Source organism: Aedes aegypti, chromosome 2 (assembly GCF_002204515.2).
Source record: "Aedes aegypti strain LVP_AGWG chromosome 2, AaegL5.0 Primary Assembly, whole genome shotgun sequence".
In the NCBI taxonomy this organism is placed as follows: domain Eukaryota; kingdom Metazoa; phylum Arthropoda; class Insecta; order Diptera; family Culicidae; genus Aedes; species Aedes aegypti.
The window spans coordinates 176992585-177019623 of NC_035108.1; the positions used below are offsets into that span (position 1 = coordinate 176992585).

A 27039-nucleotide genomic window follows, 5' to 3' on the forward strand; every position below is an offset into this window, starting at 1 on the left:
AACTCACGACTCCCCGATCTCTATAGGATAGGATATAAATAGAAAGCGTTGTGTTTGGATGGGCATCTAATTCTTCCGAAATTATCCTTCTTTGCGAAAAAGGACCACGTGATTATTGAGCTGAAATCGAATTCAGGATAACTTCTGCGTTCATGAGTCCTCTCATGGCGTAGTGGTAACGCGCCCCAACTAGATATCGGGGAGTCGTGAGTTCGATTCTCACTGAGAAGACGTGTAACTTTTTCGCAAATCTTCACATCAATTTGTCCATCTAATCCAATTGCAAATTATATGTAATGTTTAGCTTTTCGGTAGTTGTTAAACTTCCATTCGGCTGGTTAGCCGTAAACCACGATTCATAATTAAAAACATTTTTGCTTGAAATTATTAATTATTTGATTTGACATTTGTTCCAATGTTTCAACATTGGATTCTATGTAACTCATTGGTACTATACCTGGGAGGAAGCTTCAGAATCATTTTTTAAATTTTATTTTGAATTCTCTGCAGAGATTTCTACCTGTTATTACAACAGATAATTTATATTGGTACAGCATACAACATGGCTGGCCTGAAAATTTGTTTGAATATCTTAAGCATGTTCTTAAGACAAAGTTTTGATTTTCTATTAATAAGGGGATAGAGACATTTAACATATTTATTATATTTGGTTTGAGTGCCCTCAATGTGATTTTTTAAAGTTAAATTCTTATCTAGCATTAGCCCTAGATACTTAACTTCATCTGACCAATTTACTGGAACCCCTCTCATCGTGACAACATGTTTACTTGAAGGTTTCAAATAAGGCAGAGTCCATTTATTACGTAACGCTGAAATTGGAAATTGTTGACCCCCTCCCTCCCGTCCGTAACGCTTTTTGTATGCAAATTTTCAACTTTTTTATGAACCGTAACACTTGAGCCTACTTCCCCTCCCCCTAGAGCGTTACGTAATTTATGGAGTTTATGTGGGAATATTGTTAGTTGAGTTTTGGAAGCATTAGGAGAAATCTTCCATTTTTGCAAGTGAAAAAATTGTTGATGAAAAAATATCCAACATTTTTTGCAATCGACTACAGATGACACGCAGGCTTCATCCTTTGGCGGAGAGGCCTGTGTCATCCGCAAACAAAGATTTTTGACATTCCTGAGGTAAGTCAGGTAAGTCTGATGTGAAAATATTGTATAATATTGGTCCCAAAATGCTGCCTTGAGGAACACCAGCTCTAACTGGAAGTCTTTCAGACCTGGGGTTTTGATAATTACTCTGAAGTGTACGATATGACAGAAAACTTTGAATTAGTCTAATAATGTACGTTGGAAAATTAAAGTTTTTTAATTCTACGATCAAGCCTTCATGCCAAGCACTATCGAATGCTTTTTCTATGTTTAGAAGTATAGCCTTCAGTTTTGTTGGAACGGATCAAATTTGTTACACGTAACAGTTGATGAGTGGTCGAATGTCCATGGCGGAATCCAAACTGTTCATCGGCAAAAATTGAATTTTCGTTGATGTGGACAATCACTCTGTTCAAAATGATCTTTTCAAAAAGTTTACTGATGGAGGGAAGCAAACTTGTTGGACGATAGCTAGAAGCTTCTGCAGGATTTTTGTCTGGTTTTAAAATTGGAACAACCTTTCATTTATCCATTTGTTAGGAAAATATGCTAAATGAAAACATTTGTTAAATATATTAATTAAGAATGCTAAGCTTTCTGGAAGTTTTTTTTTATGAGGATGTATAAAATTCCATCATCGCCAGGAGCTTTCATATTTTTTAATAATAGTTCTCATTTCTTCCAAATCAGTCTCCTAGGAATTTTCGAAAGCGTTCTCTTGATTGAGAATATTTTCGAAATCCTGAGTAACTTGATTTTCAATTGGACTTTTATGTCCTAAATTAGTAATAATTTGTTTTCCTCTTTCAATGCCGGTATTGGCTTCTGAGGTTCTTCAAAATTTGAGATGATTTCCAGAAGAGGTTAGAGCTAGGGTCCAATTGAGAAATTTTATTTTCAAAATTTTGGGTCCATAAGGTGAAGATGAATCGAAGCAAAACTTCAAATTTTCAAGAGCACGGATCTGGAGAACCAGACATCCGTTTGAGCTGAAAACTTAATCGATTGGTCACTAGCTGGTGGTGTAACGGATTAGAGTCAATATATGTTTCATATATATTCCAGTTGGCTCGAAAATAATTGAAAGTGGAGCTGACAGGATTGAGAATCGCTTGATGGGATATTTGAAATGTAACAGGGACATGATCAGAATCAAAATCACCATGTGTAATCAGCTGGCTACAAAGATGACTAGAGTCGGTTAAGGCCAAATCAATCGTAGATGAATTTCTAGAAGATGAAAAACGTGTAAGACTATCAGGGTATTGAATTGAGAAATAGCCTGAAGAGCACTCATCAAATAAATTTCTGCCGTTGGAATTACTTTGAGAATTATTCCATGACCGATGTTTGGCATTGAAGTCACCAATGACAAAAGACTTATCACGAGTCAGTTTCGCAAGTCAGTTTGGAGCACATTAACTTGCAGCCCAGAGCCTTGAAAAGGCAAATAGGCAGCTGTGAAAGTTTATTTACCAAGTTGTATTCCAACTGAAACACCTAAACTTTCAAAAACTTTAGTTTCAAATGACGAAAACAGTTGATGTTTTATACGCCTTTGAATGATGGTTGCAACTCCCCCACATGCCCCATCAAGTCGATCATTACGATAAACAAAACAGTTAGGATCTTTTTTAGTTTGGATCCAGGTTTTAAATAGGTTTCAGTAATAACTGCTATATGTACGTTATTAGCTGTAAGCAAATTAAACAGCTCGTACTCTTTACCATTTAAAGAACGAGGATTCCAATTTAAAATATTTAAATTATTATTTTGATCCATTAGAACAACGTAATCCAATAACAATTTGATTAGTAAATTTTACACCAACTTGGACTGCTTCAGTCATAATGGTGGCTTTGAAGTTGGCAGTTGGAAAATTAAAATCAGAGGCAGACATATCACTTGAAGTGGGTACATTATGTGATGATTTTCCGTTAGCATTTTCGGTGGGCGAAGAGGCGAAGTAGAAGTTTCCAATGGTGGCAGGGTTTTTTCCATTTGATTTGAAACAATTTGAATGGGTACTCGTAGTACGATCCTAGTAGCACATATGTTATAATAGAGGCAGAATAACTCTTATATGACCAGATCTGGTCATACAGTATTGGACAAAACATTTGCAACTTTTTCGATTTTTCATACAAAATGACCAACTTTTGTAAGCTATATCTCAGTTATTTATGGACCGATTTAAATGAAATTGTGGCAGAATATCAGACATAACTTGATTTTTAACATATATTTTTGAGTGATTTTTCCAATAATCACAAGGTCAAGAGCAGTAACGGTTAGACTAAAGTGAATTTTTTGACGATTTTTTATAAGTGATATAATTAAACATTTTGAAGGAATAGCTTCATGGTATCTTCAGCAAAGTTGTAGATGTTAACGAGATGAACAAGCTTGCTGAAGACAGTTTTTGTGTAGGGCTATCAGATTTTGAGATAAATTGTTTTGAATTTTTCGTCGAACATTACACTTTAGTTAAACCGTTATAACTTATAAACTCGTGATTGGAAAAAATGTTCAAAAATATATGTTAAAATTCAAGTTATATCTGATATTCTCTGAAAATTTTATTCAAATCGGTCCATAAATAACTGAGATCTAGCCTACCAAAATTGGTCATTTTGTATGGAAAATCGAAAAAGTTGCAAATGTTTTGTTCAATAAGAGTTATTCTGCTTCAATTATAACATGTGTGTTACTCGGGGAATAGGGGAGGAGTTGTCGGGGAATAGGGGAGGAGTTGTCCATTACGGAAACTACCGTTTTCGTAATGGACAATACTGTTCAACTGCCTGGTACGAGCCTCGACGACTCGCCTACGCGAAGGGCAAGCCCAAAAATTTGACTTATGATTGCCCCCGAAATCAGCGCATTTGAACTTATCGGTATCTGCCTTCACTAGACAGACGTCCTTAGCGTGAGAAGAACCTCCGCAAATCATGCATTTGGCATCCATGTGGAAGTGTTTTGTACCATGACCCCATTTTTGGAACCGACGGCACTGAGTGGGGTTATGGAAATTTCCTCTAGATCTTTTTTGTTAAAGTGAACTAAATAATATTCATGAGAAAGCACTCTCTGAACAATGCCAGATTGGGTTCTCTTTTTCACTTCTTTTTACTCGGACTGGGGAAAATCCAAATAAATCATTTATTCCATTTTTGATCTCTTCAGGTGACTTATAGTCACTTGAGAGACCTTTCAAGACGACTTTGAACAAACGTTCAGTTTTGTCGTCATAAGTAAAAAATGTGTGCTTCTTCTCTTCAAGATGTTTGAGAAGAAGTTCGCGATCTTTAAGAGTTCCCGGCAAAACGCGACAATCTCGCGAGTTGAAAGGAAAGCTTGATTCCCCTAATGGAGTTCAAGATCTATGGCCTTCTTCTTCTTCTTCTTCTTCTTCTTCTTCTTCTTCTTCTTCTTCTTCTTCTTCTTTCTGGCGTTACGTCCCCACTGGGACAGGGCCTGCTTCTCAGCTTAGTGTTCTTATGAGCACTTCCACAGTTATTCACTGAGAGCTTACTATGCCAATGACCATTTTTGCATGTGTATATCGTGTGGCAGGTACGAAGATACTCTATGCCTTGGGAAGTCGAGAAAATTTCCAACCCGAAAAGATCCTCGACCGGTGGGATTCGAACCCACGTTTACCGCTACGGCTATCTGGGCCCCCGTCAAGATCTATGACCTAAATCACCCAAATTCGGAACAACTGACCACGATAGGCGACACTCTTTGCTTCCTCAATTTAATCAAAGAATTAGGACTAGAGACTGCTTTGATTTGGTGTTCGGAAAATTTGTCTGGAGCATCGAAGTGATTGCTCATTTCGATACAATTATCAACTTTTTTTTAATTTCTTTATTAGTATCAATCCAAACATTACATTCATTATTTCTTATATCTAGATGTTCTGTGTTATTAGACAACACTATCATCCTTATTTGGTAACACAAATCTATGATTTGATTAACATTTTGTTAATAACATATAACATTTCATTTGCCGTAGCAGTTCAGATTTTTTTACAGGTGAGTTGATTTCACCTGCTTATAAGAGAAAAAAACGTTTTTTATATACTTAACCTAACTTAACCTATACATATAACGCATTAGGCGTGGCAATAGAAGATTGTAACGATTTTTGCCTGAAATTATTAATTATTTTATTTGACATTTGTTCCAATGTTTCAACATTGGATATTCTATGTAACTCATTGGTACTATACCAGAAGGAAGCCTCAGAATAGTTTTCAAAATTTTATTTTGAATTCTCTGCAGAGCTTTTTTCCTGGTATTAGAACAGCTAGTCCATATTGGTACAGCATACAACATGGCTGGCCTGAAAATTTGTTTGAATATCAAAAGCATGTTCTTAAGACAAAGTTTTGATTTTATATTAATAAGGGGATAGAGACATTTTACATATTTATTACACTTGGCTTGAATGCCCTCAATGTGATTTTTGAAAGTTAAATTCTTATCTAGCATTAGCCCTAGATATTTAACTTTATCTGACCAATTTATTGGAACCCCTCTCATCATGACAACATGTCTACTTGAAGGTTTCAAATAAAGAGTTTTTGGTTTTTGTGGGAATATTAGTAGTTGAGTTTTGGAAGCATTAGGAGAAATCTTCCATTTTTGCAGGTATGAAGAAAAAATATCCAAATTTTTTTGCAATCGACTACAGATGACACGCAGACTTCGTTCTTTGGCGGAGAGGCCTGTGTCATCCGCAAACAAGGATTTTTGACATCCCTGAGGTAAGTCAGGTAAGTCAAATGTGAAAATATTGTATAATATTGGTCCCAAAATACTGCCTTGAGGAACACCAGCTCTTACAGGAAGTCTTTCAGATCTGGAGATCTGATAACAAACCTGAAGTGTACGATTTGACAGATAACTTTGAATCATTCTAACAATGTATGTTAGAATTTTTTTGATTTTACGATCAAACCTTTATGCCAAACACTGTCGAATGCTTTTTCTATGTCTAGAATAGCAAGACCAGTAGAATAGCCTTCAGATTTGATGGAACGGATCAAATTTGTTACACGTAAAAGTTGATGAGTGGTCGAATGTCCATGGCGGAATCCGAACTGTTCATTGACAAAAATTGAATTTTCGTTGATGTGGGCCATCATTCTGTTCAAAATAACCTTTTCAAAAAGTTTACTGATGGAGGAGAGCAAACTGATTGAACGATAGCTAGAAGCTTCTGCAGGATTTTTGTCTGGTTTTAAAATTGGAACAACCTTAGCATTTTTCCATTTTTCAGGAAAATATGCTAATTGAAAACATTTGTTAAATATATCAACTAAAAATGATAAGCTTCTTTCTGGAAGTTTCTTGATGAGGATGTGGAAAATTCCATCGTCGCCAGGAGCTTTGATATTTTTGAATTTTTTAATAATAATTCTCACTTCTTCCAAATCAGTCTCCCAGGCATTTTCGAAAACGTTCTCTTGATTGAGAATATTTTCGAAGTCCTGAGTAACTTGATTTTCAATTGGACTAGTAAGTCCTTAATTAATATTGTGCGCACTTTCAAACTGCATAGCAAGTTTTTGAGCTTTTTCGCAATTAGTTAGTAATAATTTGTTTTCCTTTTTCAATGCCGGTATTGGCTTCTGAGGTTTTTTCAAGATTTTAGATAATTTCCAATAGGGCTAAGATCCAGGGTCCAATTGAGAAATTTTATTTTCAAAATTTTTGTTTCTTAATTGTGCAAAACGTTTCTTGATTTCTTTCTGTAAATCCTGCCATATGATTTTCATAGCAGGATCGCGAGTGCGTTGAAATTGCCTTCTCACGTTTTAAAGACGGATCAAGAGTTTAAGATCATCGTCTATAACACAGCGTAACAAAAATGACATTTTTGCGTGTCTCAAGGATCAAATTATGTGTCTCTAGTAGATTTGGGGTTGCTGAATCTGATGCCATTCTCAGAAATGTTCCAGCACGTCACAATTTTTAGCTACAGGTCGCCAAAGTTGTGTAAAACACTGGTTTTATTAATGTTTACATGAAATTTAAAGTACAATTTATCATACTTTTTTGTAATCTAATCCACCAAACATGCAAAATAGAACTTGAACTTTCATTTCAGACATAATTTGATTGAAATTGCGCGATTAAATTTCGATTAAACCGATTTTTTCAACATGCTTGCAGTCTCCATACAAAAATCTTCGTTTCTTCTATATGGCAAAATACAACAATTCTCTAAACCATCAAAAAACAACATTTCCGTATCGAAAGTATTACAAACTTTGATGATAAGTATTGTTATACACATAAAGTTTGAATTCTGTGGCAAATTAAGCCAATATATTACCTTACAAGCTGACAAACTTGCATGCAAGTTGGCTGAAATAGTCATTTTTTGCTTTTTCAACAGTAAATATCTCAAAAACTAGACGTGCTATGAAATTTCTGAAAACAGCAATGGATTTAGCAACCCTGAATTAAGTGAATAGTGGTATTTTGGTGCTGGAGACAAAAACGTGTTCCGCAGTGTAATCACGGATTCAAACTTTACTTCACACTTTGGAATTGCAATGCTCCGGGCTTCAACAATGGAATTTGTTAAAGTTTCAAGAGCATTGTCAATATCAAGTTTAGTTTCTAAAGAAATGTTAACATCAAGATTAGAGTCAACATACGTTTCATCAACATAATCGGCTCGTAAATAATTGAAAGTGGAGCTGATAGGATTGAGGATCGCTTCATGGGATATTCGAAATGTAACAGGGACATGATCAGAATCAAAATCAGCATGAGTAACTTATTGGCTACAAAGATGACTAGAGTCGGTTAAGACCAAGTCAATCGTAGATGGATTTCTAGAAGAGGAAAAACATGTAGGGCTATCAGGGTATTGAATTGAGAAATACCCTGAAAAGCACTCATCAAATAAAATTCTGCCGTTGGAATCACTTTGAAAATTATTCCATGACCGATGTTTAGCATTAAAGTCACCAATGACAAAAAAATTGACTTATTGCGAGTCAATTTTCGCAAGTCAGTTTGGAGCAAATTAACTTGCTGTCCAGAGCATTGAAAAGGCAAATAGGCAGCTATGAAAGTATATTTACCAAGTTGTGTTTCAACTGAAACACCTAAACTTTCAAAAACTTTAGTTTCAAATTACGAAAACAGTTGATGTTTTATACGCCTATGAATAATGATTGCAACTCCCCCACATGCCCCATCAAGTCGATCATTACGATTAACAAAAAAGTTAGGATCTCTTTTCACAATTATCAACATTATTATTTTCACCCTTATAAGAAAATTCTTATTCCGGAGAAACGCCTTTCTTCAATTCTTGCCACGTTTAGTGAAAGTTTTAAATCCTACTTTTTTGGTAGGAAGTTGTGAATTCAGAGATTCACTCTTCCTTTTGTTTGTAGTTGCAACCATGTTTAGTGAATAAACGAGAGAAAACGAAAGGTTTTCTTTCCAAGACGGTGTCCAAGAAGGATTACCATCGCTAGCTTTCGCTAACGGGTCCAACGAAAAATCGATGGCACGGGTCCAAACAAGGATCGTAAAGGGATCAATAGTAGAAAAAATAATACTGAAAAGTGCTGTTTTTGTAGCACTGAAATGTACTATGTATTTTATTGCTCTAGGTAGTTTTTGAAAACTTCCAAGAGCAGAGATAATTCGTGTTCGTACAGCACGAAGGTACGATGTGCACTGTTTCAAAGAAAATACTCAGCTTTAACATTCTGTTGCTTTGTTTCCCTATTAGCATGGGGATGATTTTTTTACGAGGAACTGCAAATAAGCTTAATTGTATGTCATCAATCACCTGCCAACAAAACACACAAATCAATACATTCCCAAAACTTAAATTCCACCTGAGGTTTATCATTTCCAATCATATTGCCAATTCCATTGAGCGAAATCTGATGATCGTATTTATAAAGCACTCGAAAATTGAGTTCGGATTTCGCAGAAAACTCAACCACCTACAGTGAAAATCTTCAACTCATCAGCAGGAGCGAAATGGAAATTTGCTAAGCCCCCACCTACCAGCAGCGCTCGAAACTTTCCGTGAAGCGTGCTGGCCATTCTCCGTCAACCGCACCAATCGGAACTAATTTCGTTTTTGCTGATCTGCTCAACTCCCCAGCACGATTCTTGGGAAAGAGTATTGCAGAACGAGGCAAAAAATCATATTCAGTGTTCAGCTTTCCGGAAACTTTATCGCAGTTTAACGCACACCGGATGATTTTTCTCCACCAGTTGAGGTAGTGCTGATCAAAAACACGGAAGATTGTGATGGATTTACCTGAATGATGCTTTGCAGCAGTGGCCATTGAAGTATAATTAAATCGCCATCATCCTAATCGTGGAGGAAATATGCTGGAAGGAGTGCCCGATTTATAGCACTGCACATTTCTTTGAAGGATGATATCTTTAAACGAGTTTCATGGACTTATGTTCAGGAAGAAAGAAAAAGAGTTTTCTGAAATGTTATCAGAAAGTTGTCAAATAAGTTTTCCTTTGTCTTTGCAGTAAAGTAAATCTCAAATTGGAATGAACTATTGTTCAACAGTACTGGTACAGCCAGATTCATACCTACTAACCTTAGCTTAGTAACGTTAAATTGTCCCACAGCCCTTTATGTTTAGAATTGCTGTGTGACTACGAGAGCAATAGCATGAGTTGAGCAATAGAGCAGTCATCCTAACCAACCAAAAATTGAAATAATTGGCATTAAGTGCGAAGCATCCATCAATTCCACCGCATTACGTTTATATCCCTCACATGCATAAATCATCAAGATTTCCTACGTATTCAATAACTTTCATGTACCATTTTAAATTTGCAACTTCTCAGCTTACATGAATCGGAATCTGGCAGTAAAACGATAAATCATCCCCCATAATTATTCCAGCCATATTTTCACCCACAAAACCGTTGAATGGAACGTATAGTCATCCATCTTCCACCATTAGAACGAACGCACAGCGCCTCTCGCAAAGAGATAAAATCTCCCATAAGCTCGAAGATTGGCTGCAACGCGTGCATGGAAGCTTCATCGTGCAATTGCACTTCTGGATCGTCGACATGTGCAATCGCAAATTGAGCACGTACATCTCTGATTTATTCAATTATTATCGAACTATATCGCTGATATCGCTTTCACAGAATTCTTGCCAATTTCCATATGGTACCCACCGGTGGAGCATTGATTCTAATGAGTATCCCTTTTGTTCGTTCTCTACTTATCTTTTGCAGCGCACGGCACGAAGTTGGATCGAAGCGAACTTCCAGAAGCGTGAATGCATCAAATTCATCCCAAGCTTGAAGAATGAAGAAATGTAAGTACCAACTCATACTCATATGTTGCTTTTGTTGAACCCCCCGTGTGCTGAATTAAGATAGGCACATTTCTGCTGACAATGACTTGGTGTTTTCACGAGTGAGCTTTTGTTTCTCGGTAGGTTAATAAAAAATGATTTTGGAAATGGGTCTGGAACAATGACTTTTCTCTCCATTGAGCAACATAATTGAAGATATGAATACTTTCTATATCTATTTTTCAAGCAACAAATCAATGATTTAAAGTGTAAAAAATAATTAATTTCAATCAAAGGTTCTAGATGGTTTTCATGTATTTTAAAGAATGAATGAAATCCCTGAATTCAAAGATATGTCGAAGAATCATTTTAGTCTCAAACTAGCCTCTTTTCCAGTAAGGATGTAGCGCCAAGAAGAAATAAGAATAACAATAACAAGAAATGCAACCAATTTTCAACGGTAGCCTCAAAAATCAACATGTTGAGTGCTAACACATTGAAAAATTGATTATATTACTTAAATCCAAGATGGCGTCAAAACTCATGTTCTTTAATTGACACGGAAAAACCAACGATTAGAAACTTGTATCTCTGTTGTACAAAAATTAAGTTTGCATTAATTTTACTCGCAATATACGTCAAAATCGTAGAGCATGATTTACAAAATCGTTAATTTCGTAGGGTAAATACCATTGCTCATTCAGTTGTTGTAACCTACCTTACTTAGTTTTTTTTCAGCTTTCTGAAGGTGGCCTCAAATTTTGGTGGTGATAAAACGGATTTTCTTACGAAATTCAAAAATGACGGTCAAATTCAAAATCTTCGCCGACATTTGATTAGCTTAAAATGAAAGTTACATCCCTCCTCTATACGATGCCACATAGTTTGCTTTGTGTTCCTAGGGAAATATGAGACATATCACGTGAAAAAATACCAATGATTTTTAAAAAAATGGGCTTTTCGCAAACTGTTTAGCTAGCTGGTGTACGAGGGGTCTGCCAATTTGAGAAGAACGAAACGTCCACTCTTTAATTTTAGCATATACATGCGATCAGTGACATAAAATTGGAATTCTAACGATCACACTTTCCACATATTCTCGAAGCACGCATTTTAGCAGCAGTGTTGTGAAAAATTGAATTTCTTATAACTAGCGCTGCTTGAGATTTTTCATGCGTGAGTTGTCAATCACGCAACTCAGCAGCCAAAAAATCATGGATGAGTTGACTCACCTGTTTGACTCATTGTCTCGTATTTCCACAGTTTACTCACACACGGAAATATATTTTGTTAGTCTGGTGAAAATATAGTAATCCTTTCTAACGTTAACAACAACATTCGACTGAATCATTTTTTACGGTTTGAGTGTGATTGAATGATTTTGCATCAAAATCTCAAGCGTGAGATTTGTGAAGCAGATCTCTAATGAGTTTGGTCTCACGAAATAGCGTATTGATGGAGATTTGAGTGTGAGTCTATCAACACTGTTTAGCAGATCTCAAATAGATCTATAACGGCACCGATCAAGTCTATAAAGTCAGTTGTGATGAGGAAAGAATATTAATGTGTGATGATTGTTACTTCTAGAGACCAATAATACCTCTGCATCTCCACAATCACCACGGGAAGGGTATCTATTAGTAAGCGAGGAAAAAACTCTGGGAGTCACCTTTGGTCGATGATGTGATCCGTGGATAAGGGAGAAAATTATAACTTTTACTTAAAACTCCACAGAAGCATGCACTCCATACAAATTTTGATCAATTCTTCTTCGGATGGGGGAAAGAAAGAACTTTAAAAGATTTTAAACTGTAATGTTTATCAGAAATATCATTTTCAATGTTTGTTTTCATTCCGGAGCAGTTGAACAGTTTTCCTGAAATATAATCGATGGAAGTTCTGATGAAACTGGTGAATGAGCAAACTACGTCTTCCGAATGAGTTGAAGATGAAACGACGATAAGAACAATCTTCACTAGTTTCGCCTTGTGTTTTTGGTAGTTCCACTGACTGAAGTGGTTATGGTGGTGGGCTATTCGGGCAATTTTGCTTAGATCCTACTGCTATTTCAGGATTTTTGATCATCTCCAAGTAATTACGGAATTTTGTACACAGAACCATAAAATCCATATATTTTTATTTTTTTTATTTATTGTCGTCAATCATGTTTGTAGACCGTTACATAGAATATCTTATGTGCTAGTTTCACTAATACATTCAATTTTCCTACTTAAGATAATGTGCGGAAGTATTGTTTTAGCTTCGCTTTGGACCAAGTTAAGTCAATTCAAAATCATAATGTTTATTATAAGTAGTCATCATTTGGTTCATTGGCCCAAATTTTGCATAATTAGTACGGTGATAGTTGATTGCAAATAGTTCTCGATGGCGTAAACGTCTTGATGGTACATAAAAGTTTAATTTTGATAATAATTCTGGTGAATCAACTTTATGAGAAACAATATCGTTTATAAATGAAATCATAGCATATTCGCGACGCTCTCTTAGTGTTTGAATATCAATCAACATACATCTAGCTTTGTAAGATGGTAATGGAAATTCAGTCCAACCTAATTTGCGAAGAGCATATAATAAAAATTGTTTTTGTACCGACTCTATCCTTTCTTCATGTACTGACCGAACCATATTCGGAGAGTGTAACAGTTCGCGAACCATAACAGTTCGTGTCACATCCCATTCGGAGAGGCCTATGAATGTAAATATTCATTCTATCGTTTGGTACGTGGCACGAGAGCGTTCAAGAGCAGCAACTTTCACAGACTGCAACAGTATCGAGCCATTCGGATGATTTATGTTTTGCATGAAATTGGTAATAACTTTCATATTTCCTGGTAACGCAGCTAATTATAATCTATTGGATCATTGCAAACATAGCCCAGAAAATAAAAAATATTTGCCTCTGTTTCTTGATCAGAATGAGATTGGGTCAGCGAATGTTACAAGTGTTGACACACAGTGATCGGCGCCAAACAGTGGGTGGTGTGTGTTTTCGTTCATTGCTCATTATCGTCCACGAACAATAAATGTCATGCGTGTTGTATGAATGCAGGCAGTTAAATGGGATGCCATTATAGCTCGTGTGTCAATGATCGTTCAATTTTACAAAGCCTGAGGATGCGTCAATCTTGTCTACACAGAAAAAAGTATTTAATTTTCAATGTGATGTAAACTGACGTCTACTGTAAAAATAAACCAAATTCGTGTATTGTTACAGCATCATGTAAATTTGAATGAATATACATTCAATTTTCAACCAAAAATTGTTAAATATTACATGATCGTGTAAATTTAAAGTGAATTCGATTGAAAAATAATGGATTGGTCGTTGAAATTTAGGTTTATTTTGATGCTCCAAATATGTGCATGAAAATAAACTTAATTTTACAACATATTTTTAGCTGTGTAGGAGTTAGAAGTTCATCCCCAATTTCTGACTTTGGTAACGGACGGGAAGGAGGCAACTTTTATACAATGGTCTAGGACTGTACCACCTACGAATTTGTGCGAGATGCTTAATGCTAATGCTGGGGCTAATTTATTAATGTTTTATGATAGTTACGTGAATGCAATAATAGTTAGAGTCGACGTTTGTAAAATATGATGTTTTGTAATTCGGCTATTGTTTGTTTTCAAAACCTTTCAAAGCCAAAAAATATGAAGTCAAAATTTTGTGGGTACAAAATCAGCTTCATTGCAGCATACAATACCTTATTTAAACTGCTAGCCGTGGCTGAATAACTCTTATTTGTTACTGGTTTGATGAAAGACTCATATAAAACACCATGTTGTCATTGAAGCTGCTTTTAAACTACATGACTGATACCTTACCATATTTATATCTCTCCAATCAGTATTTAGGCTCCTGAGATGCGAAAACACCATTAGCTTTAAAAATGTATTACTCGTCATACCAATATAACATCACTTATTTTGCGAAATTACTAAAGAAAACTAATCCTAATGGGAAAATGGAAAACTAATATCCGATTTCATCATTTTTGTGTATATTCATCAAAACATCACCCTCAAATTGACAAACTTGTTTGAATGCTGCTTGGTTACCATAAAAAGTGAAAAAAAAAAATGAATCATATCCGATCAGCATTTATTAAGGCAATTTTACATCCACAAATACCAAATCATAACAGTGTGTCCTTATTTGTGTATTTATGAGCATTTGTCGATGAACATCTATCAATTATGATTCCACCATATAAATTTCACTCCGGTTGCCACAATTTCCTTTAATTCAAATCATATTATCTCCATAAATGCGCTTATAAGATGCTATGGTATGATAATCAATCTGACTTAACATATTTTAAAGCACAATTATTGCTGTTCAAACAACCTAAGAAATGCTGAATATGTTTTATTCCTCACCTGACGGTTTATTATAGCAAATGCTACTCACTATTTGATAATTTATAGGCAACGCTACAATCCGCTACGTTGAATCCACGCCCAATGGATGATTCTTCTCCACTGGGCTCGGTCCTGAGCCAAACGCTTCCAGTCGCCCTGAACGTTAAGTCCCCTTAAGTCCTCTTCAACTGCAAAAAGCCAACATGTGCACGGCCTACCACTAAGCCGACGGCCTTGTCCGGGTTCTCTACTGAATATTATTTTTGTTTCTAGTTCTTCCGGCATTCGTACCACGTGACCGTTCCAACGCAGCCTGCCTTGTTTTATGAGCTTGATAATATCCACCTCTTTATATACTTGGTACAACTCATGATTCATGCGACGCTGCCAGATGCCGTTTTCTTGTTTACCGTCGAGTATTGTTCGCAGCAGTTTGGGTCCAAAACCTCCAAATGCTTTCCGGTCGACCTCTTTTAACGTTCAGGATTCATAGCCGTATAGAGCAACGTCCTATACAGCGCGAATTTTGCTTTCGTCTGAAGGTTACGGGACTTAAGCTGGTAACGGAGCCCGAAAAAATCCCTATTCGCAGCTGCAAAACGCCTGATCACCTCGCGGGTGACATCATTATCGCACGTCACTAAACTACAAAGATACACAAATTCTTTCACTTTTTCGAAATTTTCACCATCCAGCACCACTTCACTACCAAAGTCACGATTGGCACCACGCTATCTACCAGCGATCATGTACTTTGTTTTGCTGGTGTTGACGGTAAGTCCAATCCTCGCTGTCTCCCTTTTAAAAGGCACGATTGCCTCGTCTACACCTCAACGATCAATTTCGATATCGTCCGCAAAAGGAGCATATGCGACCAGGTGACGATGGTACCGCTTCTTTGCACGCTCGCTCGCTTTGCATGTTGAACAAAAGTTTCGAAAGCACATGTCCTTGCTTTAATCCATCTAAGGTTATGAAGGAGGTTGAAGTCTCATCCGCAACCTGCAGACTTGATTTCGATCCATCTAACGTTGCACGAATCAGTCTAATGAGTTTCTCCGGATAACCGTTTTCTATCATTATCTGCCATAACTCATTTCTCTTTACTGAATCGTACGCCGCCTTGAAATCAATGAACAGATGGTGAGTCTGCAAGTTGTATTCCCGGAACTTATCAAGCATTTGGCGCAAGGTAAACATTTTATCCGTCATTGATCGGCCTTCACGAAAACCAGCTTGATATTCGCCGACGAAGGACTCCTCCAGCGGTCTCAATTTGTCGAACATAACACGCGACATTATTTTGTACACCGAATTGAGGAGCGTTATTCCTCGGTAATTGGCGCACTCCAATCTGTGTCTCTTCTTATAAGAGGGCAGATGTGGCCCTCCAACCAGTTAGCAGGCAATTCTTCTTCCTCCCATATCCTTAACAGAGTACGGAGCAGTATTTCGTACAATTGCTCACTACCTTGCTTGAAAAGTTCTGCCGGGAGCTCGTATTTTCCAGCAGCCTTACAGTTCTTCAACTCCTTAATCGCTCTTCTAATCTCATCTAGCGTAGGAGGCTCCACAGCTTGTCCATCGTTGCTGATGATTAATCTGTTCACAGATGCGCTCATTCTCTCCGTTCAACAATTGCTCGAAGTGCTCTTTCCACCTGGCAGCCACCATGATTTTGTCTGTCAGCAAGTTCTTCACGGTCATTGCACATGACGGGAGGCGGCGCTGTTTTTCTCCATACGCCATTGACAGTTTCGTAAATTCCAATCCATGTTGATTTGCGCCTCCGTAATGATATCTTCTTCATACTGCTTTTTCTTTCTGCGGTGAATTCGTTTCTTGGCTGCTCTAGCTTCCTTGTACTGCTCTCTATTCTTCCGGATACCAGACACTAACGTCCGGCTTCTGACAACATTCTTCTCGTCCGTCACATTCTGACACTCCTCATCAAACCAACCATTTCTGGGTTGTCTCTGAACAGTACCTATCACCTCTCGCGATGCTGTGCTCATTGCACCGTGGATATACTCCCACAGATGGTTGAGGTTGTATTTCCTTATCCGCTCATCAAGCTTCCGGCGGTACTCGTCTGCTACACCTTCTGTTAATAAGCGCTGGATATTGAAACGCAACGGTCGCTGTGTTTTCGTGTTCGCCACGGTAGACATCCGTGCACGAGTTTTACTAACAACGAGATGGTGATCAGAGTCGATGTTTGGACCTCTGAAGGTCCTCACATCGATGACATCCGAGAAATGCCGGTCGTCCACCAAAACGTGGTCTATTTGGTTGCAGAGCTCGCTGTTTGAGTGCATCCAGGTGTGCTTTCGGATGACTTTGCGTGCAAAGTAGGTGCTGCTGATGGCAATCCCTCTAGCTGCAACGGAAGTTTAATCGTCTTAGGCCGTTGGTTGGTTGGTTTGACTTTATTAACGAGATTTTTAGCCCTGGGCTAGTTCATCTCGGGACCAACGGCTTTACTTCCCTTCCGAAGGAAGTCGTCACTATAACTTTTTACGTCATAAGTGACTATGTCGGGGATGGGATTCGATCCCAGGTCCTCGGCGTGAGAAGTTCTTAGGCCGTTGTCATTGGTGGCGGAGTGAAGGCTCTCCATACCAATAATTGGGTGAAATAAACCTCTCTTCCGACCTGAGCGTTGGCATCCCCAAAAAAATGTAGGTCATGTTTTGGGCACTCTCCGTAGGACTTGTCGAGACAATTATAAAACGCATCCTGCGTGTCGTCGGGTTTATCGTTAGTCAGCGCATAGTTGTTGATCAGACAGTAGTTGCAGAATTTGCCCCGTACCCTCAATACGCAGATTCGTTCATAAATCGGTTTCCCCCTCATAACTCGCTTCATCAGTTTCCCGATCACTATGAATCCGACACCATGCTCTGCCTTATCGCTGCCACTATGGTAGATGTTGTATTTGAAAGCTGTGTTGGCGACGGGATCCAACGCCCTGAATTCACGTTCTCCAATTCTAGGCCATCTCACTTTCTAAGAAGCAGCCACGTTCACTCCAACCTTCTGCAATTCCAAAAGGCTCACTCGTCCGGGTTCATTACCATCACCTTTTGAATATTGTATAAAATGTTTAGGCTCTTCGAATCGAACTTGTTAAGACCGGCCAACTCACCATAACAGAGAATGAACTAGAAGTTGCACTGTCAAAATTTCGGTTCATTTACGCGTACATTCTTTTCACGTAAGAGTGATGTTCTCCTACGGTAAATGTTATTAAGGGTTCATTTCATATATATCCACGTCCAGGTAGTTGTTACCGTCGTTAAGTAAACTGCACAAAAATTCATTTTTAGGAATCTACGGGATTTTCCACGCAGCCTTGACGTGTGGATTATTTTGAGTGTAGCTGATGTCAGAAGGACAACAGTGTCCAGTGCTCTCCCAGCTAAGTATGCGACCCTTAGCTGGCGGTCTTGTCATCGTTTGACCCGTGGAAGCGTTAGGTAGGGACTTGTGAGGACCAGGGCTATGTTAAACGCTCCTTCCTAGTTGTCGGCTCACCATTTCACAGTCCAAATGCCAAATAACTATAAATATACCACTTTCAGGGGGGTGACACGCAATTTTACTCCTTTTTCGTCACATTTCGCTGTAAATCTGACTCGGCACTAAAGACTTGACCACTAAATATAAATCACTTCAAATAACAAGCACTATGAAACAAATTATCACAGACGCGTTTTCAATCTTATTTTGTTTTATTTACTTTGGAATAAATACGGCAAGAACGACGTTATGATAAAACCATTTTCAAGATGATGCGATATTCATCTAGAGCAGGTAGCATCAAAATACCAACTATTAATGATATTTTGCTTTATTTGTGTGACATAACTATGCACTTAATAGCCTCATTTAGAGTGCGCCAACTAGTCACGTTCTAGTCTTCTAGAGGTTTTGGGGGATGCGATGAAGGCAAAAGTACCTTGACCGTGGATTTATGGGCGTTTATTTATAGTACCCTGGAAGTAATTCGTAAAACTAAGATTATTACATGGGATGTTTGCTGCACCGGAATAAAAAGAAAACAAAATGCTCACGAGCATCAGAAAGCTGATTAACTCTCATCTACCGTGCTTGCAAGTAAACGAATCTAAATTAATTCGTGAACGTGTTCGGAGCTGTTCAAAGTCAATTGTGCTATTGGAGAAAAAAAAAGCTATTTACCTTCCAAGATTTCTGGTTTTCAAAGGTTTATGACTACAAACTGATAGTTAAGAGTTAATTTGGTGGATAAACAAAAACAATTGATATGTTTGCCAATACCATAATAAGTCACACCATGTTCAGTTACGCGCTAGTAAGTGTTCGCGAACTTTTTGCTATTTCTTTTGGTATGTTCTCCCGAGCAGGTGGGTGCAAACTTACCCACACCAAACTTGTTCGCAAGTCTGTTATGTTTCTTTTCCGTTGCTTTGTGATGCGAATAGTTTCTTAATAGATTATTCCCAAAATTTCAAGCGATTTTTTTTTGTCGAAATATACATGCATTTTTTTAAAGATCCTCCAGATATTTCTTTGGACGTCCAAACAAGAACATCTCCGAAAAGTTTTCGAAGAAATCCTCCGAGAATTCCTCAGGAAAAACATAACGCCGAAAAGGATCATTTTTTACTCCCCTCACTCCCTCGTGACTTTTTTTGTATGAATATTAAATGTTGTGTGAGAAGCACTCCATACATTTTCCAGTTAATTTTCCCATAAATTACTTCGAGTATTTTTTTTTCTTTTGAAATTTTGCCAAGAATTCTTCAGGGAACTTACTTAGAAGTTATAAGTTTTTCGGAAGATTCTTTGGAATTTCTTTCGGAAATTCCAACGGCATTTTGTTTGAATACTTTCAGTTTTTTTTCGGGATATCCACTCGTTATTCCCATTGAAGCTTCTCCAGAAATCAGTCTAGGTGTTCCAGAAAAATCCCCAGCATTTTTTTCCGTATGTGTTTCTATGGTTTCGCTATACATTTCTTCAGGAATTCCTTAAGAATTCTTAAGGGAGTGCCCACAAAATTTATTTCTGAAATTTCTCTAAAAATTCTTCAGAAACTCCTTCAAAAATTGCTACGAATATACTATTCCAGGATTTCAGCAGATATTTTTTTCCAAATATTACTCCAAGAATTGTCCAGGGCAATTTACTAACAATTCTTTTTGGAATCCCTCTAGAAGGAAATCCTTGGTGGATTTTCCGAAAGAACTTCCAAGAGGAAATTCTGTAAAAAATTCCTGGAAGAACTTCCAGAGAAATTTTCTGGAACAACTTATTGTAGTAATGGAAGAACTTCCAGTAGAAACTTCCAGGAACAACTTCTTTAGGAACTTCCTGGTGGACCGACCTGTAGCATCTAAACAACATTCTGAACGAACTAACTGAAGAAACTTCCTGAAGGAACTTCCCGAAGGAATTTCATGAAGATGTTTCTTGAAAAAACTTCCAAAGGGTTCCTCCGAAGGAATTTTCAAAGGATCTTCCTTTGAAAACTTTCAGTGGATTTTTTGAGTAGCTACCAAAAGGAACTACTGGAGAAAATACTTAGAACAACTTCCTTATGGAATTTTTTCGATGAATATCCGGAGTGAAAGAATTTTAGAATGAACGTGTCCTGAGGAGTATGGAAATACTTATAAGATTCCATGAAACAAATAATAATCAATGAAACTAGGTAAGAATAAGGAGAAGTTAAAACATAATATCAGCTGTCAAACAATTTTATCATAATATCCCGTGTGAACGGGTTTCGTGATAGTTATATTACGTTGCTTGTATTATAATACAACTCCGTACTCTAAACAGGGCTCCCAATTTTTTAGAGCACTAATCTAGAGAATGCAATGTGGTTGTCAGGTTCTATAGATTGGTGCTTTTGAAAGTTCAAAGTTTTGCTTCGTTTTAGAATCTTAAGCAATAGCTTAAACAGCGGGGTAATGGGATGGAGCCCCTGAGAAAAGTATTGCGCGTTTAATGCTTTTGCTAGTTGAACCTTGATTAAGCCTATTACTGACGATAAACTTCTCCTCAACATTATGAAGAAGCGTTAGCACTTGATGTATTGTTCATAGAATAATACATCATCAAGTACTAAGCCGCTACAAATCTTGGCTGCCTTATAGCCTGTAGCTTCACTGATGGAACGGTCAACAATTCACGAAAAGTTCAACCGTTCAACAACAGGAGATTCACCCTAATTATTTCTCGATTTTGTCATCTTAAAAGTAACCCAATTAAAAGACCACAACTCTTGTGGTAGCTGTAATGAGCAGAAAGAGCATAAAGTTGTTCATGGCAACAAAGCTTCGTTTACGCTACAGAATTTAGTAACACATAGGAAACAATAGGGAGCAGGATGCGGCTTAGGTGATGATATTATTCTCTGAATTTTGTCGTTGGAAGGTGGCGCGAGTGATTTGAACGTGAATTTTTGAGTTTAGGTTAAATATGTTTTACTATAAATCAGATCTATTCGTAATTCACCGAAACCTATGTGGATATATTCAATAGTTCTCTGTATAAATTAAATTATACCAAAGTAGCTAGGTTATTAACCTATCATCTCTTACAAAACTGAACTTTCAAATCTCCCACCTCTAGTATCTGTTTAATAACCGCTATTCGGTAGATGCACGACGGCTCCTTTCCACCCGTTGCTAACTCAACTCAGTCAGAGCTAGACGCATTGGGTTTCTATATTCTTACCCTTGATTTTATGGAAGAAGAGGGCCGGGAGTGAATCAGAGAGCAACCTGTCGAGAGCTTACCACCCAAAGGGGAGCGATTAAATTAATGAAATGTCTGTTACCACACCAAACGTGAGCGAGCAGCACCGTTTGTGTTTTGATCGGGCGGTTGCTTTTGCGGGTGGTAGTTTGAGGTTTTTCGTGGGAAAATCTTTTCATCATTAAAACTGTGCGTAACCACGATGGAGCTTTGCTGGAAAAGGAAAAAAAACTTTTCCGGTTTATTAATGCTGGTCACTGCGGTATCTGTTTGCATATTGACTTAAAGTATGAGTTTCGGTTTGCATGTTGACTTAACCGTCACTGTTGGCTCAGCAATTGAAAAGTTAAATCGTTATGGCGGAGTTTCGAACTGTCATTCAATGAGTTTTCAAATTTGTGGAATTTAATGATAATATTAATGCGTATTTAATTTGTTAGAAAATATGTGTTGAAATAAATGACAAAATCACAAGAATAAGCGATATTCTTCCACAACGTATGATGCTTTACTTGATGTAAAAAGCTCCGACAGTCGAGACAGTCTTTTCAATCTATCATAATGAAGCTCTCTAGACAGAAAAGAAAATATCTAACGAGAAATATCTAACAGAAGTCTGTATTCAAAAATTTTTGCAATAGTTTGTCAATCCGCGAATAATCAATTATTCTAACATAAAATCAAAATCGATGTTGTTTGATATCATTCTCATATTCTGTTTACATAAGGACAATCAATTGCTACGGAAAGTGATTGTGCTAATAAGCACAAATGAAGTGTGACAGGCCGTTGTTCGTTTCATGATGGTAATAGCTGTTTCTTAACAAATTTTTAGACGAACAACCATTAAAACATTACAAATAACGTCTGAGACGAATCGGGTATGGAAATAAGCCAACTTCAGCTTGCTTTACTACAGCTTCCTACTATCCAAGTCGAGGAGAACTCAGTAAGTATGCATGTTATCCCTTCTAAGATCTTTCGAGTTAGCCTTTCCAATGCATTCTCACGTAGGCGAAATTCAATTGGAAACTTCCATCGTTTCAACTCGCTATAACTGAACGAATGTACTGGAAGAAAGCGGAAAAAGGTTTTGTAACAACTGAAAGTTCAAATTACACGGTTACATACCAATCGTCCATCGGTCCATCGAAAGTGAAGCATGTTGTTAATACATTTTCAAGCAAATTTTAAGAACCAAGTAAGAGGCCCAAATGCAAAGGGGTATAAGTGACATTTTGGTCGATTTTGTGTTGAGTATACAAAAAAACTCTACTGTTTCTAGCGGCATTTTTGTTGATTTCTTCGTCTAACATTAACTTAAAGGGTTGATTAATGGCTGCGTATGGTGTTTCATTGGTACCTCGCGTACCAAAAGGAATAAAATAGACCCTTGCGGTCATTAGCCTCCTGCTCTTCACGGTACTGGCCGGTGTATGAGTAGAGTGCTAATAAAATTTGTATTTCCCGGTGATTCCCATGAAATCCTGAAAAACGTGAAAACGAAACAAATATGATTCATTTATTTTTTTTTGAATAGATCTGTGTTCATGTATATTATATTTTACATTTGTAAATTACAAAAAAAAAAATTGAGTGAAAACCATGCAATTATTCTTTTTTTATTATTATTATTTTTTCTTCAAAAGAACATTTAGAATAAGAAGCTTTAAAACAAAAAAGGTAATAAAATCATTCAATGATCCATGCAGTAATATTAAAAGTGAAGCTCATTTTCATCACAAATTAAATAACGTTTGAATTTTATGAAGCACTAGAATAAAAACCAACTAGAGTCTTATATTGAAACTTTGACTCTTATGTCGAACATAATCCGTAAATAACTTAATATGTCCTTAATTTATAGAATAGATCATTTGATAGATTTGTATTTCATAGAATTTTTCTTGAAAAATAAACATATCGTTGAAGAAATATGCATTTTTTTGGCCAAATACCGTTTTGATTCATATTACGGACACTTAAGGCCTCAGTGAAGTAGAACTCATCAAAAAGCATGTAAAATAAATCATTCTATATGATTCCTCCGCGTTATCAAACAGTCAAAACACTTAACATTCGAATGGTGAGAGAAGATTTTGAATACGCAGAATGAATAATTTTAAATTAAAGAAAATGTGTGGACTTTTCATGATTCTTATTCCGGACGCTCCATTGCTTTTGCCTCATATTCCGGACACTTGGATTCGAATTCCGGACAGGTCAAACAAATCATTAAGAGCCAGTTCGCGAGAGCCGCAACCCCTTCTTGTATTGATGTTCTCCGATCAGGCTGAAATTTTCAGGGATTTTTCTTCTATATAAAAGATGATGTTTTGCAAAATATTAGATTTTTATATTAGGGGGAAGTGGGACAAAATGACCCCCAATGATTTCATGTCACTAAACATGCAAAATCACAAAAACTGATATAACTATAGTAAAAGTGCACGGATTATGTTGAAATTTGGCATGAATACTCTACGTTATATAAACTTTGAGATTGGCATGGTATTTGGATTTTGAAAGTACTTCAAATCGAGAAAAATGAATTTTTCATAAAAAATTTAGTGATTTTCAAATCGATATTTTTCCTACCAACCGAACTAGGTCAAAAAACTAAATATGACGTTTTGTAGGGTAACTCATGGGCTTTCATTTGAGGTGTAATCCAGATATGCCGTTTCAAAAATTTTCGAAAAAAAAAATTTTTTCGGGGTAGTGTTGGAACTTGAGTTATTTTGCGAGTACCGCAACCGCCTTGTCTAGAGAGGTTGTATTGATGTTCTCTGATCGAGCTGAAATTTACAGGAGTTGTTTTCCTATGTAAAAGAATATATTCCGCAAAGTTTCAGATTTTTATATTAGGGAGAAGTGGTACAAAATAACCACTAATGATTTAATATATAAAAACATACAAAATCAATTGAAGTGCTATAATAGCGATAGTAAAAATAAACGAATTTGCATGGAATTTGGCATGTTTAATTAACGTTATATGAACCTCAAAATGAACATGGTATTTGGATTAGAAAAATGTTACAAATTGATAAAAAAAAAACTGTTTAATTTTTTTAATAAAATTAGTTTTTTTTCAAATCGACTTTTATTTTTGTCAACCGAACTAGTTCAAACAACTAAATATGAAGTTTTGTAAGGAAACTCAGGAGCTTTGATTCGCAGTGTACCGTAGTGAATCAAAATTCGGACGGTACCAATATCCGGACACTCTGATATCGCTATTCTTCTTCTTCTTTCTGGCGTTACGTCCTAACTGAGACAAAACCTGCTTCTCAGCTTAGTGTTCTTATGAGCACTTCCACAGTTATTAACTGAGAGCTTTCTATGCCGATTGACCATTTTTGCATATGTATATCGTGTGGCAGGAACGAAGATACTCTATGCCCTGGGATGTCGAGAGAATTTCCAACCCGAAAAGATCCTTGACCGATGGGATTCGAACCCACGACCCACAGCTTGGTCTTGCTGAATAGCTGCGCGTTTACCGCTACGGCTATCTGGGCCCCTACTATCGCTATTATAGCAGTTTAATTATTTTGTATATTTTTATATATTAAATCATTTGTGGTTATTTTGTACCACTTCTCCCTAATATAAAAATCTGGAATTTTGCGAAATATCTTCTTTTATATAGGAAAACAACTCCTGTAAATTTTAGCTCGATCGGAGAACATCAATACAACCTCTCTAAACAAGGCGGTTGCGGTACTCGCAAAATGGCTCAAGTTCAAACACTAACCCGAAAAAATTTTTTTTTTCGACAATTTTTGAAACGGCATATCTAGATTACACCTCAAATGAAAGCCCATGAGTTACCCTACAAAACGTCATATTTAGTTTTTTGACCTAGTTCGGTTGGTAGGAAAAAAATCGAATTGAAAATCACTAAATTTTGTATGAAAAACTCATTTTTCTCGATTTGAAGTACTTTCAAAATCCATATACCATGCCAATCTCAAAGTTTATATAACGTAGAGTATTCATGCCAAATTTCAACATAATCCGTGTACTTTTACTATAGTTATATCAGTTATTGTGATTTTGCATGTTTAGTGACATGAAATCATTGGGGGTCATTTTGTCCCACTTCCCCCTAATATAAAAATCTAATATTTTGCAAAACATCATCTTTTATATAAAAGAAAAATCCCTGAAAATTCCAGCCTGATCGGAGAACATCAATACAACTTCCCTTGGAAAGGGGGTTGCGGTTCTCGCGAACTGGCTCTTAATAGGAAAGTCAAATCATCAATTGAAATACTCAAACCACTAGAGAGACGCCTAAGGTTGCTGGCCATTATAAATATTCATAGATATCTATAAAGAATGCTTATGAAAACGAGCCTTGAAAGTGAGAACTTTTGAACAACAAAAATTGAAATATTTCGTGTGAAATCTTTCCCATACACAGCAGAGTGTCCGGAATTTGTAGCTGTCTGTAATATGAATCAAAACGGTACCTAGTGGAGGACAATAATTGGTATGACAAGTAAAGTAATGATGGAATTAATTCTTCGAACTGTTTAGTGGAATACCTATAACTAAATAAAAACCGTATTACGTACCATACCATTAATTCTAACTACATTGTATATCCTCTGACAGATATGCGTATTTTGACCTTAATTGAAATCGTGTACTAGGCTCGACTCTGTCGTAGTAGAGTCTCATACACGACACTGAAGACGGCCTAACAATTGAGGTTGAAACACGCGTATCTGTCAAAAAATACAAACTTAATTTAGGATAATTTAAATGGAATTAAATGGTATAGTACTAAATTCGGGTTTCAATTATCTATTAAGAGTAAATTGTGCGATAGTTTTGTTTGAATATAGGTGGTCAATTCTCTGATGAAACAGAATTTCTCGGGATATATGGAATTCCCGGGAAATGCGGGATTACTGTGAAACAAAAAACTATTTCCCGGGAAACGGGAATCCCGGGAAATCTCATTTCCCGGGAAAACTTCCCGGGATTGGAAACTCTATGCATGAGTAATCTTAGGTAAGACCGGGTAACCCGGTTGAAGCTTTGGTCGTAGGCTGACTACGAAGGGGGGAGGGGGTTTGCTTCTGCAAACCAGGAGCGTCTGTACTCCAGTTTGGGAGCGGCTCACAACAGCGTCTGGTCCCCATGTCAGGGGCGGCTGATCGTCATCCGAGTGCCAGGGAAGAAATCTTAGCAGATCCTCTGAACATTTAGGGGGAATGGCCCTCCGGAAATCTAGGGGGTTGGTGTCAGGCCTTGCAAGCCAGCCGTAAAAACATCAAGCAACGAATAATCAACGAGAGAAAATGAACCGAGACAATCGGCGATGCTCGGTACGTGGAACTGTATATCTCTCAACTTCATCAGGAGCACACGCACACTTGTCGACGTGCTGAAGGACCGTGGATTCGGTATCGTAGCGTTGCTGGAAGTGTGTTAGAA

The 27039-nt window shown here is 37.1% G+C and overlaps 1 protein-coding gene across 19 annotated transcripts in view; it reads left to right on the forward strand.

Moving 5' to 3' along the window:
* LOC5577794 (transient receptor potential cation channel trpm) overlaps positions 1–27039 on the forward strand; it is a 384986-nt gene that overhangs the window by 236319 nt on the left and 121628 nt on the right. For all 19 annotated transcript variants that reach the window (XM_021843253.1, XM_021843248.1, XM_021843247.1 and 16 more), the window contains one exon: positions 10388–10470. In XM_021843253.1, coding sequence (XP_021698945.1) covers positions 10388–10470 — 83 coding nt within the window. The remainder of the gene's footprint in view (positions 1–10387; positions 10471–27039) is intronic.